The 12,963-nt window shown below is 37.0% G+C and overlaps 1 protein-coding gene across 1 annotated transcript in view; it reads left to right on the top strand.

Moving 5' to 3' along the window:
- The first annotated feature begins 4,154 nt into the window (after window positions 1–4,154).
- Window positions 4,155–12,963, top strand: part of LOC119791339 (A disintegrin and metalloproteinase with thrombospondin motifs 16) — a 77,861-nt gene continuing 69,052 nt past the window's right edge. The window contains exons 1-3 of the mRNA XM_038297390.1: window positions 4,155–4,668; window positions 4,808–4,895; window positions 8,330–8,688. Of these exons, the coding sequence (XP_038153318.1) occupies window positions 4,582–4,668; window positions 4,808–4,895; window positions 8,330–8,688 (534 nt within the window). The 5' untranslated portion in view covers window positions 4,155–4,581. The remainder of the gene's footprint in view (window positions 4,669–4,807; window positions 4,896–8,329; window positions 8,689–12,963) is intronic.

Below are 12,963 nucleotides of genomic sequence, written 5' to 3' on the forward strand. Positions count from 1 at the left end.
TCTGAAAGCTTTACAAAACACTCTGTGTATACAAAATGACAATAAAAGTTGTCTGAATCTAAGTCTAAAAAAACAAAAGTATATTTTGTGTGGATAGAAACAACACATTACTTCTGTGTTTAATTTTTGTGGGCCTCTCTTCTCAAGTCCCAGTTTCACTAATCCTGACTCTCATTCTGCTAAAGTGTTGTTCCTGTTAAAAGGGAGTACTTTCTTCTCTTTGTACCCAGGAATTCTGCAAATTTGAAAACTCATTTAAGCTGGCTGTGCTACAAAAGATTGATAGATTCTTATCTAAATTTGACCTCAAGGTACTAAAACTATGGTATATTGTATAATTGGATTATAAGTGTATCATAAATCTTTCTGCTTGACTTACTGTATTTGCTTATTTAGTACATTGGCACGAATGACAATTCTTGGTACTCCGTATTTTATAAACCTTAACCTCTCAGGGAAATACCTAATAACCTCTGTTTCCCATAAGTAAACACTTAACACATCATATAAGTGAATAACAGATAAGGAGTATCATCAATCAAAAACTGGAGATGCATGGGTGAGAAAAGGAAGAAGGTTAGGAGGCATGAGGTATGATAGCTGCAAAAGGTGTAGAAAGGAGAAAATATTAATATAAGAAATACAAACCTTAATTCTGCACTTTCTTTAAATGCATAAGCATATATCATAGGGAGTTGCGATTACTGTCGGAGGATGTAACAATAAAACAAGTTGTTACATATGCCAAGTTTTGTTTTTGATATTGTTTTATCTGTGTTTATAAACTCCAAAGTATGCAAACAAAACTCACCTCATTTGGGATAAATGTGCAGTTAAATATCTAATATTTGCCTGGTTCTGCTGGAGGTTTCTTCCTATTAAAAGGGAGTTTTTCCTCTCCACTGTCGCTACAAGCATGCTTAGTGTGAGGGATTGCATTTGAGTCGATGCAATCAACTGGTTTTCCTTAGATAGAAAACTTTGAATCAATTTGATTGTGTGATCTGGTTGAACTGTAAAGTGCCTGGAGATGACGTGTTGTGAATTGGCGCTATAGAAATAAACTAAAAATAAAATGAATTGACAATTTAAAACTCTAATTAAGAATGATTATTTGAGAAACAAGTCTATTCACATAGCTCTGAGGACCGCCTGACATAGACTCCCCTCCCCCTTATAAATACTCAGCAAACACCAGTTCATCCACATCGTGTTAGTAATTTTTTTCTTGCTTTATATAATATATTACAATTTATGTTTAAGTTGGTTATTTCTTTTAGACAGGTATTTTCTAATGGGTGCACACTTTAGTTAATGCCTGTCTGAATGGTTTATTTACATTTGTTCTTTTGTTTGAGGTGCTGCTGATGCAAACCAGCTGGAGGAGTAAACCTGGAGCGTACCATTTTTCAAAGACTGACGGGGGAGACTTGTTTCAAGTTGTTTTCAATTAGTTTGTCACTTAAATACTCATATATTGTTTCTGTTAAATAAAAGTTAGTTTTGCTTTATTTGTTTCATAGAATGGTTAATTTTGTATTTATTGGTTCTTTTGTTATGTTGTGCCTCCCTCATGTGGTAGACTTGGGTTACTCCATCCCTTTTTAAGCAGCCTTTAGTTCTTTGTTGCAGGTCAGTTTTTTTTGTTTGAGCTGGATCCTCAGTTGACCTCAGTTAAGTTGGGCCCAGATCCATGTTAATTTGTATTTAAGTTATTTTGTATTGCTTTGAGCCTTTGTTAACCATTTTTGACACAAATAAATGAAAGCACTTTTTCAAATTTTGACACCTTTTGTCCTTATTTAAGTTTGGTCCCTCACAGTATGGCTTACGCCCTACCTTACCTTTTCATGAGTAAAATGCTTGTAGGCTATTAGTGATGATGGCCATGCATGCAGAGGCGGAGCCAGACATTTTTTATAAGGGTGGCCGGACAATAACCAATGTACACTGAGGAGTGAGCAAAAGTAGATAGGCCCCAGAACCTCAGGGTCAATCTACACTATTCCAACAGGAAAATTAAGGAGCAAAACATCCATATTTTCTAAAGAAGACCAACTATACTTTGCTACAGCCTTTACTAACAAATAGACGCATATATTTAAACATCCGTAATTTCTAGATAAAAAATATAGTGGATAAAACTCAGTTTTGAGTTCTGGGGCGTAATTCAATCATTGTCATTACTTACCAGGGCTCAATGTTAACCATTGCCCGATCGCCCGGGGCAAGTAGTTTTTTATTGTCGGGAGAGTACAAATTTAATTGCATTTGCCGGCCGGGCAACTGCAATGATCACAAAAAACTTTATTTATCACTCAAAATTACTTTAAAATCATCCAACATTCGCTGAAAACGACCCACAAGCGTTGCCGGCGCCTTTTTTGTTGTTTTGTACGCATCGTGTGATTTGAAAAAGCCGCGTGATTTTCCGCTACATGGCGTGATTCACCTCTTGGGGACAGAATTCTGCAGAGTAGCCACTGAATGATGAATTTAATCTATAGTATAATACACGCTAGATTAAAAATGATCAGTCAGGGATTAGGAAAATAATAATAAAAATCGTATGTGCACAGTGTAAATATTACTATCATATGGCAGTCTTCTGTACAGTGGTCATACATTAAAAAATGTGCATTAAATTTTTTTCTCTTAGACATTGGAGAGGTGCATTTAAATGTTATAGAGCTAAACATGTTAAATTGGTGAGTAGTAGTGGTGTAAGTTTTTTGTAAGTTTTTTTTTTATTTTTAACATTACAATTAATATTCTTCCAAGCACACAACAGTTTAAAGCAAAGTTTAGTTTGAAAAGAATGTGCAGGATGGATTGAAAAGCATGTTAACACGGTGATGTAGGCTTGAGTTCATTATCTGACGCATGCATATACACACCAGGAACCTGTAAACTTACTGAATTACAAAAAAACATTTAAAAAGCAAGCATGTTTTATTGATATATATACAAAAATGAATATTAGGAACTATATTTATCAAACATTATACTGGGCAAGTAAAAATTGTTTCTGGGCAAATGAAATGTGAAAATCCTTAACGTCAACCCCTGCTTACCTACTTGTATCAATAAACATTCTGCATAAAATTTATATTTACAATCACTAATATCTACATAAATTCATTATTTGATTTTTTTTTTATTGAAGTTGAAGTTTTTAAGCTTTTATTAAAATTGTTTATCTTTGATTTCACTGAAGATTCCAAGATGACTTGCAGAGACGCATAATTTTCTCTTTACACCATAAAACACAAAATCTAGCTCTGAAAAGAGCATGAATTCTGCACTTGTCTTCTTTGATGTTAGTAAGTTGATGTTTATAATTAACCACAAAAATGTAATGTTTTGAATATTCCACTTGAGAATATTAAGAGCTGGTTATACTCCTGCAGCAGTGTGTCGCAGTGAGCTTGACGCAGACAGTTTTGCTTGATGCTCAATTTTAAGCGTGGTCTGCGCTATATGCTGTGAGTCTAGATAAGGCCGATGCGGTGAGGAAGTGCGGGCAACGGAGGGAGGGACATGAACAGCGGGGATCCAGATGGAAAAAGGGTCACAGTGTTCTCGCGCACCTTGCTCTTCTAGCTGGTCTAACTTCACGAGTTGTTTTCCGCAATTGCAGTCATACAAACAAAACAAGCCGACCTCCTGTCTGCGGCACTGTCTGCGGTCACCTAAATCTGGGTGGGGGAGGGGTGCAGCAGCAGTGTCTGCGTAGGTGGCAGGGACGTCTTTGCGTTCCCCGCAACACCTACGCAGACAAGCTAGTTTTGAAGTATGAAACAGCCTTTACTGTTGCCACCATCTGTATGAGGGGGGGGAAATGGTAGGGGTGGCCAATGAGTGGCTAATGGTGGCCATGGGCACCCCTGGCCCCCCATCTAGCTCCGCCCCTGCATGCATGTATTTACCCTAGCAATGGATTTTTTTTCCGTAGGGGTTAAAAGAGAGAATGCCTAAACAAACAAAAAAGGCATTTTCTTTAATCACATGAGGTATATGAGTTTCTATTTCAGTTTGACCATATGTGAGTCATGCTTGACTATAATTAGAAGGGAGATCGATACAAACACAGGTGTCACATGTGATTGGCTGCAAGCTGGAGTCTAGTTATCCCCCCCCCCCACTCCTCTGAACTCACTGCTGCAGTCAGAGCTGCCTCTCGGCAGACTTCACTGAGGGAAGAGCTCAGTGCGATTCTCACAGAAGTTTGCTTTTGCCAATAAGAACCAAGGCCTATTTCTGATAATCACATGATTTGACCAAGAGTCAAAGTGGTCCGCAGGGGTCACTGGAAAAGACAGAGAGCGGCAGGGGGAATGATTGCTTTTAGGTGAAAAGGAAACATGACTGAAGGAGGGGGAGAGGACCTGAGTTCATGCACTTTCATGCATCTGGGAGCTGCGCTGGAAATTTAATGAACTTCACCTGAAGAAGACCGCATCTGAGACTGGTTGATCAACCAATCTTCTGCAGCCGCTCTTAAGTTTTTTTTTCTGCTCGAGCTGCAGATAAACCTGAGCAGTTTTTTTTATTTTTATTTTTTTATAGTGATCTACAGAGATGGCATTGTTGCACTCCTTTCCTGCAAAACTAAATCGGACGCCGCGGTTGATTTTTTGTCTCATCTGCTTTCTTACACCGTGCAAAGTAAGTCTCTTGTAAAAGGTTAATTATCTCCTTTGCGCACGTTCGCACATGTTTGCAGATCTTATTAATTCATCATGTTACTGCTCATTAGCATTTCCGGGGGAAAACCCTTTCTTTCTTTCTTTTCCCTTCCTTGCAGAGCTTGTTTGTGATAAATAGTGAAGACAGCGCTCAAAATCAAGGTGCCTCTGAGGTTCTTCACTCGCTCAATTTACCTCAAAACACAGGTATGCTAAGTGTTAAGAGCAGTTAAATGTCTGTTTCTATCCTACAAAATATAAGGCTGAATAAAGCCTACTGTTTTATCTTGAAAGCATAATTTTTGCACCTTCCAAATCCAGGAAAGTTTTCCCACAGCGTGTTTCTCTGGGTCTACGCTCACCTGTGTGGTGTGGTTCCTCTCTTCACCACAAGGAGGCGACACATCACCTGACACAAAAGAGAAGCTGCTGATAATTGATGCATAACTTATTCTATTCAGGAACATGGTTACAATCTAAAGTTGAAGTTAATGGAAAAGACCAAAGAAATGGGCTTAAGTACTACACAACAGTGGAATAGGATCACCTATGAAGTAGTCTAAGTATAAAAACAAAGTTTTTAAGGAGTTAAGTGGTTCCTGATTAGCTAATCATTAATGTAACTAAGTAATAGCATTTTACAGATTTGTTTATTTTATATTTGTATTTCACTGTTGAAATATTAAATTATTTGGTTGTTATAGCCTTCTAAATTGAGCTGTTGCTGTCATGACAAGCATAAATTGTGGAGTTTGGTGAAAGTATAAATATTTACCTTTTTAAATGTGTTCCTCCACTTTCTGATCATGCATGGGTTGGTATTTTAATTATTCATGCACTGATCTTAACCACGACAAGATATTTGACACTGAAAAGGTTGAGTTTTGTGAAGTATAAAATCTCAGTGCTTAGACTAATGTTGACTTTTAAGTCAGAGTGCTGTTTTATTAGTGCTAATGGCCACCAGGATCATCTAAACCAACAAACTAACAACTTCAAGACCTTGTCTCAGTTCAGCAGATGTCAGCAGACAAACTGTGTGTGGGGGGGCCTGTGTGCACTTTTCCCGCAGACTCTTTGTTTGTATATTGTCAGACACGGGTCAGTGCAGCTGGGGTTTCTTCTTTTTTTTTTCCCAACTTAGAGTGGGACTATTAACTTCAACGCTGAATGTCTGCATTTCTATGTGCATATGTGTCTCTTTGCTGATGGTTCCAATGCTGTAACTTAGAGAAGATCATTTTAGCCTACATGCTTGTCTTCCTGATATCTGATGGAAATATTTATCTTCAAACTTACTGATTAATCCTTAGGGTTAATATTTAAAGACCTAATGAAAGCCTTTTATCGGAAACGCCATCTTTAAGAAACTAATGCAATCTATGCAAAGCAAGAATATAAATGCCTGTGTAATTGAGTGTGTATGTATTTCAGTCTATGGGCAGTGACTTTATGTCTGCTTGAAAATGCAACACATCACAAAGTTCAAACCACAGACAGACGCGCTGCTTCTGATGACACACCGTCTACAAGTCTGCAGTGTCAATCCATGTCTATGGGCTATATTTAATTATCTTTGAAACGGCTCACTCTGCACACTGCCACAAACTGGCCCTAACACCCAAAATAGCTTTTAAACATAAACCTGCTGTAAATTTTGTAACATTATCCATGACCATTTTTGAAGTATTCCTCACTCTTAATGATTTTCATGAGTGGATTTCTGAAACGCAACATTTTTTAAGACTTTGTTATGTTTTTAAAAGCCTGCAGAGTGCAAATGCACACAACGCTTTTGAGTAATAGATTTCTTTGTTTTTGTGGGATAGTATTTAAAACCACACATTCTTTCATTTTCACATCTAATGTTTGCATTATTTTGTTCAGGACTGTCGGATGAAATACATATAACATACATTGATGCACTTAAGAAATAACTAGTTGCAACAATGCAAAATGAGGATACATACTGTATGGGGGTAGGCACACCTAGGCCGTTTACAATACAATTTGCTGCTATCATTAACAATGAAACAATTGTATTTGTTGCTGTTAATGCTTTAACTAAGTGATTGTCAACTCTAGATCTATCCATTAGTTTCTCTTGCCAAAGCACTATTGTGTGTAGAACAGTTTCGGGAGGCCAGAAATGTGACCTGCCACCATGCTGCTGTATGACCTGCAGTTATATGGCCTGAGAATGCAGTAAAACACTACATGTAATATAACTCACTCCCTACCGAATAGTCTTTTTTGGAAAAGCAAGCTTTTACTTGTAATTATGTCTTGACCCTGCCAGAAAGAAATATATGAGTAAGGTCAAGAAGGATGTAAAAAAGGAATGGAAAATAATGGCTTTTCTTAATTCAAGATAAGTACGGCTATAGAAATGTCCAGTTTGTTTTGGTAAGTTCAACTAAATGCAGACTTAGTAGAAGATTTGTATATGTAATGTTTACCAGGAAAATATTATTATATTTTATTTTGAGAATTTATGTGAGTTCAAGAAGTCTTACAAAGTACAATTGTTTTACTGTAATGACAGATTATTGCACAGTATGTTGAATAGAATCTTCTTCAAATAATATTATTCATCTAACAGAAGCAGCTATTGATTTGTATAGTGATCTCCAAACAATATCAAAAGGCTTTTTGCTTCATCTTATATTGTAAGACCTGGTTAACTTAGTTTACAGCTTGCTGAATGCCAAACTACTAAAACTTTGCTAAGAATTGTCAAACATTTGAAAAACAACAGAAGGTAGATTTACTTGGATCTTAACACTGAAAACCCCTTCATACACTGGCTAATGCTAGCACTCTGAAACAAAAAGTAACCATCCAGAGAAGTAATCATCCAAAAGAAATGTAATTGCACCGTGCTTTTACGTAAAACACTATTCCATCTAACCAGTTGGTCATAAAAAAAAGCAAATCTAAACCTGAATAGGAAATTTAACTAAAATAAAATAGTAAAGATGTTGTGATATCTTTAGAAAAAAGAACTGGTAATAACACATAATTTGTGAAACATTAAGGTTCATGAATTTGACTTGTTTGTTGCTCGAGTTCAATAATCTACTATAGTTGCAAGAGTGAATTTCTAATTCTTGTTTTAATGTAACACTAAAAGAAAGGTTATCTATATTTTAGAAACAATCAAGAAAAAACTGGTAAAGGAAAAAAAAAACTGGATGAGAATATCTACCACAAAACTAATTCTAATACACAATGTTGTGAAAATATTGCCATAAATGTATAGTTGAATCTAACAGGATTCATTTGGAATAACCTGCAACACCTTAAAAAAAATGAATACATTAAATTGCTCTCTCCAAAGCAATGTCTAAGATTTACTGGATTTTAAAGCTTATTTGAATGTACTGTTCTAGTATTATTTCACAAAAAAGGTAACAACTGTTTAGATTCATGAGAATTGTAAAAGCAATACAACAACTGTTAAATTCAGGTTCCCCTTCACTATTTATGCTTTGTTGATATGACTAATGGAAATGAGCTATTAACTCTTCAGGATATATTCCCTCTCTGTGGTTCAGTATTTAATGCATTGTTGTAGAAAATGAAATATTTATTCATTTTTCTTTCTATTTTGTTCCTGTCCTCCGTTATTTCCTATCTAGAATATGAAATAGTAGCCCCCTATGAGGTTAACCACCAAGGTGTGTACATCTCTCATGAAGTCGCACATCATAAGCGTAGAAGACGGCGTAGATCCCTTCCTTCTGATGCGCACCCTTCAGACGCTGGCCCCACCAGTGAAACAGTCCACTTCCAGCTCAGGGGATTGGGCCAGGATTTCCACATGGAGCTGAGAGAGGCTTCACAAAGCCTAATCGCACCTGGCTTCACTGTCCAGGTCCTGGGAAGAAACGGCACAAAGAGCCTGAGGGCCTACCACCAAGACGACCACTGCTTTTACCAGGGGTCACTGAGGTCAAGGGTCAACTCCTCAGTGGCACTGTCCACATGCTTGGGGATGGTGAGTCTGAACATGCACACAATTCCGTGTCAGCTAAAGCTAAGAAAGGAGATTATACTAGGCTTTGCAGAAGAATTTCACATGATGAACCAAAACAGAGTAAGACATTAAAGTCAGGTGGAAGAAAATGAATGTTCTAAACTCTGAAGTTTTTCTAATAGATATCTAACATCCAGGTAATCTGATTAAATGCTTTGTAGAATCACCTTTCAGAGCAATTGAAGCTGCAAGTATTTGAGTGTATATCTTAATTAGCACTGCACAACTGAAGAATAGGTTTGTTAATTCTTCCTTGAAAACTGTCTCAAACTATGAAAGACTAAACAGAGACCATTAAATCGTATTGTCAGGTTGCCTGTAATTTTTAAGTCTGCTACAGATTGTCAATAAGATTAAGAACAATTTTAGAACCTGGACATCAGCTGTCATATAAACAATAATGTTTAGCTGTAGATTTGGGATTGTTCTCCAGAAAGGAGGTTAAACTCAGGTCTTTGGTTGACCTCTAGCAGGTTCTGTTACCCGAATGACATCTTTCTAACTTAAGGTCTTTTTCTATCAACCCTCACTGATTTCTCTGGTACTGAGGAGGAACAGCATGCCCACATCATAATGCTCCAACCAATACAGGTGCTGGTCATAAAATTAGAATATCATGAAAAAGTAGATTGATTTCAGTAATTCCATTTAAAAAGTGAAACTTGTATATTATATTCATACATTACATACAAACTCATATATTTCAGATGTTTATTTTGTTTAATTTTGATGATTACAAATGACAACAAATGAAAATCTCAAATTCATCATATCAGAAAATTAGAATATTGTGAAAAGGTTCAAAATTGATGGCCCCTGGTGCCACACTCTAATCAGCTAATTAACTCAAACCACCTGCAAAAGCCTTTAAATGGTCTTTCAGTCTAGTTCTATAGGCTACACAATCATGGGGAAGACTGCTGACTTGACAGTTGTCCAAAAGACGACCATCGACACCTTGCACAAGGAGGGCAAGACACAAAAGGTCATCGCTAAACAGGCTGGCTGTTCACAGAGCTCAGTGTCCAAGCACATTAATAGAGAGGCGAAGGGAAGGAAAAGATGTGGTCGAAAAAAGTGTACAAGCAAGAGAGATAACCGCACCCTGGAGAGGATTGTGAAACAAAACCCATTCAAAAATGTGGGGGAGATTCACAAAGAGTGGACTGCAGCTGGAGTGAGTGCTTCAAGAACCACCACACACAGACGTATGAAAGACATGGGTTTCTGCTGTCGCATTCCTTGTGTCAAGCCACTCTTGAACCACAGACAGCGTCAGAAGCGTCTTGCCTGGGCTAAAGAGAAACAGGACTGGACTGCTGGTGAGTGGTCCAAAGTCATGTTCTCTGATTAAAGTAAATTTTGCATTTCCTTTGGAAATCAAGGTCCCAGAGTCTGGAGGAAAAGAAGAGAGGCACTTCATCCACGTTGCTTGAAGTCCAGTGTAAAGTTTCCACAGTCAGTGATGGTTTGGGGTGCCATGTCATCTGCTGGTGTTGGTCCATTGTGTTTTCTGAGGTCCAGGGTCAACGCAGCCACATACCAGGAAGTTTTAGAGCACTTCATGCTTCCTGCAGCTGACCAACTTTTTGGAGATGCAGATTTCATTTTCCAACAGGACTTGGCACCTGCACACAGTGCCAAAGCTACCAGTACCTGGTTGAAGGACCATGGTATCCCTGTTCTTAATTGGCCAGCAAACTCTCCTGACCTTAACCCCATAGAAAATCTATGGGGTATTGTGAAGAAGAAGATGCAATACACCAGACCCAACAATTCAGAAGAGCTAAAAGCCACTATTAGAGCAACCTGGGCTATCATAACACCTGAGCAGTGCCACAGACTGATCGACTCCATGCCACGCCGCATTGCTGCAGTAATACAGGCCAAAGGAGGCCCAACTAAATACTGAGTGCTGTACATGCTCATACTTTTCATGTTCATACTTTTCAGTTGGCCAACATTTCTATAAATCCTTTGTTTTTATTGGTCTTCAGTAATATTCTAATTTTCTGATATGATGAATTTGAGATTTTCATTTGTCATTTGTAATCATCAAAATTAAACAAAATAAACATCTGAAATATATGAGTTTGTATGTAATGTATGAATATAATATACAAGTTTCACTTTTTAAATGGAATTACTGAAATCAATCTACTTTTTCATGATATTCTAATTTTATGACCAGCACCTGTATGTTCCAAAGTGAAAATGGTGTTTTCAGGATGATGTAGAGTGCCTTTTGTTTTATCACAGATTGTATGTATATTAAAAAAAGCTTTTTGTTACCTTTTGGGCAGAGCACCTTCTTATGTTTGCTCTGCCCCCTACATGTACCATTGCAGGCAGCAACACTGATTTCAGATGGATTTCTTTCAATTACAGATTTATTCTTACCAATCTTTTAATAGTGTCAATTTTATGAAGGACATGACTAATAGCAGCCTTCTTTAGGTTACCATGAACCTCCTAACTGCGTCTCTGGCTATTGTCCTCCTTGGCTGGCATTGTCACTCTAAGTGGACAACCATGAACGTTTAGGTTTGCAGTTGTTTCACAATGTCTCCACTGTCTGTTAGATGTTCAAAGCTTAGATTCTGTATTTCTAACCTAATTCCGTTGAAACTTCTCCAAAAATGTATCCCTGACCTGTCTGATGTGTTCTATGAGTTATTATTAATAGAACTGCTTGTTCTCTGTTCTTTAGCAAAACTGTAAGACCTTCAGAAAACATCTGTTTTTCTGGGCTGATTAAATTACACACATGTGGAATCTATCTAGGTGTGTTCTCCAAGCAATTGGTTACACATGAGTTTATTTAGAGGTCTATGAGTCGGATGCAGATGCCAGACGCATTTTCAGGCTTTTATTTTAAAAGGATCAAGAGTCTGTGTATATATTTCTTTTCGCTTCACAATCACGTGTTACTTTGTGTTGGTCAATCATATGAGATACAAATAAAAGTAATGAATTTATGTTTGTGGTTGTCATGTAACAGACTGGGGAATGGTTTCATAGGTAACAAGATTTTTATAATGGATAATGGATTTTCTTTTTGACAAATAAGGAGGAGAGTGGAAAAGAAAGTATATCACGGGGACAATCTTGTTTTAGTTTAGGCTTTGGAAGCATTACATTCATCATTGAACGCTTTAATCACAGTCCATGAACCAAAGATAATCAGGAGCTTGGGAGCCAAATAAACCTGACTGGTCTTGATAATGTGATAATGTAAGCACAATGTGTCAGGGCTTGTCATGCTAAAGCCTACAGATTAAGGAAAGCTGTGTGATCCTTTATTTAGGTTTGTCTGAAAAATATGAAATCACAAATAAGGCTTACGTTTTTTACAGGATGAGACAGCAGAGCTGCTTTACAGAATTGTGGAGATTTATCTTAAGTCCTTTGTTAATGTCACCATTTTGTTTTTGTTTCTGTAAAGTGTTTTTATACAGCATTGGTAGAGAGGAAAGTCTGTCTAGATGATGTTAGAAAGAGTGCATCTGGTTTTATTTAAACTAAATTCTCATTGATGATATTACTCTTTGAAACATCCCTTTTCTGCAGTGTGTACAAAATCCTTTATTCTTTCTTTATGCATTGTACTGTTTCTAAATTCAGTGAAATGATATGCAATGAAGAAAGAAAAGAAAAATTTATCTTATTTGTGGAAAAAAAATGCTAACCAGACATGGTATTTTAGGCAGTGGTGATGCATCTTACCCGATGCTCAGTATAGATATCCAAAAAAAGAATGTTTTTCCATAAATAGAATTTCACAAGAGGTAAAATCTGTGGAAAATAACTAAAACTTTATTTTTAAAGGTATGTTTTTAATAATCACTTAAGCCATTATAATGAACTTTGTTGTTCTGCACAAAAACTTGGCCAGTTCCAACTGTGGCTTTGGTGTTGTTTGCTTTTCTTTTACAAATGTGTAAAAGACTTTAATACTAAAGTATGACACAAGGTAAGCTAGATGCCTCCCACACTGTAAGACTCCAAACATTATCCAAACGCTCTAAGCTCATATCAACAAAACGAACAAAGCCATTAAGAAAACGATCCGCTCTGTCTTAAAGTCACATGCATAATATTTTGTTAGTTTTAATAAAGAGCATGTCTTGAAATTATATCTTTTGATTTTCACCCTGGCCCGACTGTTGTAATAAAAACCCTGATTCAGGCTAGTATTGTTTAGATTTTATACAAACCACCACTGTGTCTGAGAAC

This window comes from Cyprinodon tularosa, unplaced genomic scaffold (genome assembly GCF_016077235.1).
Source record: "Cyprinodon tularosa strain WSP-4 unplaced genomic scaffold, ASM1607723v1 ctg387, whole genome shotgun sequence".
In the NCBI taxonomy this organism is placed as follows: Eukaryota; Metazoa; Chordata; class Actinopteri; order Cyprinodontiformes; family Cyprinodontidae; genus Cyprinodon; species Cyprinodon tularosa.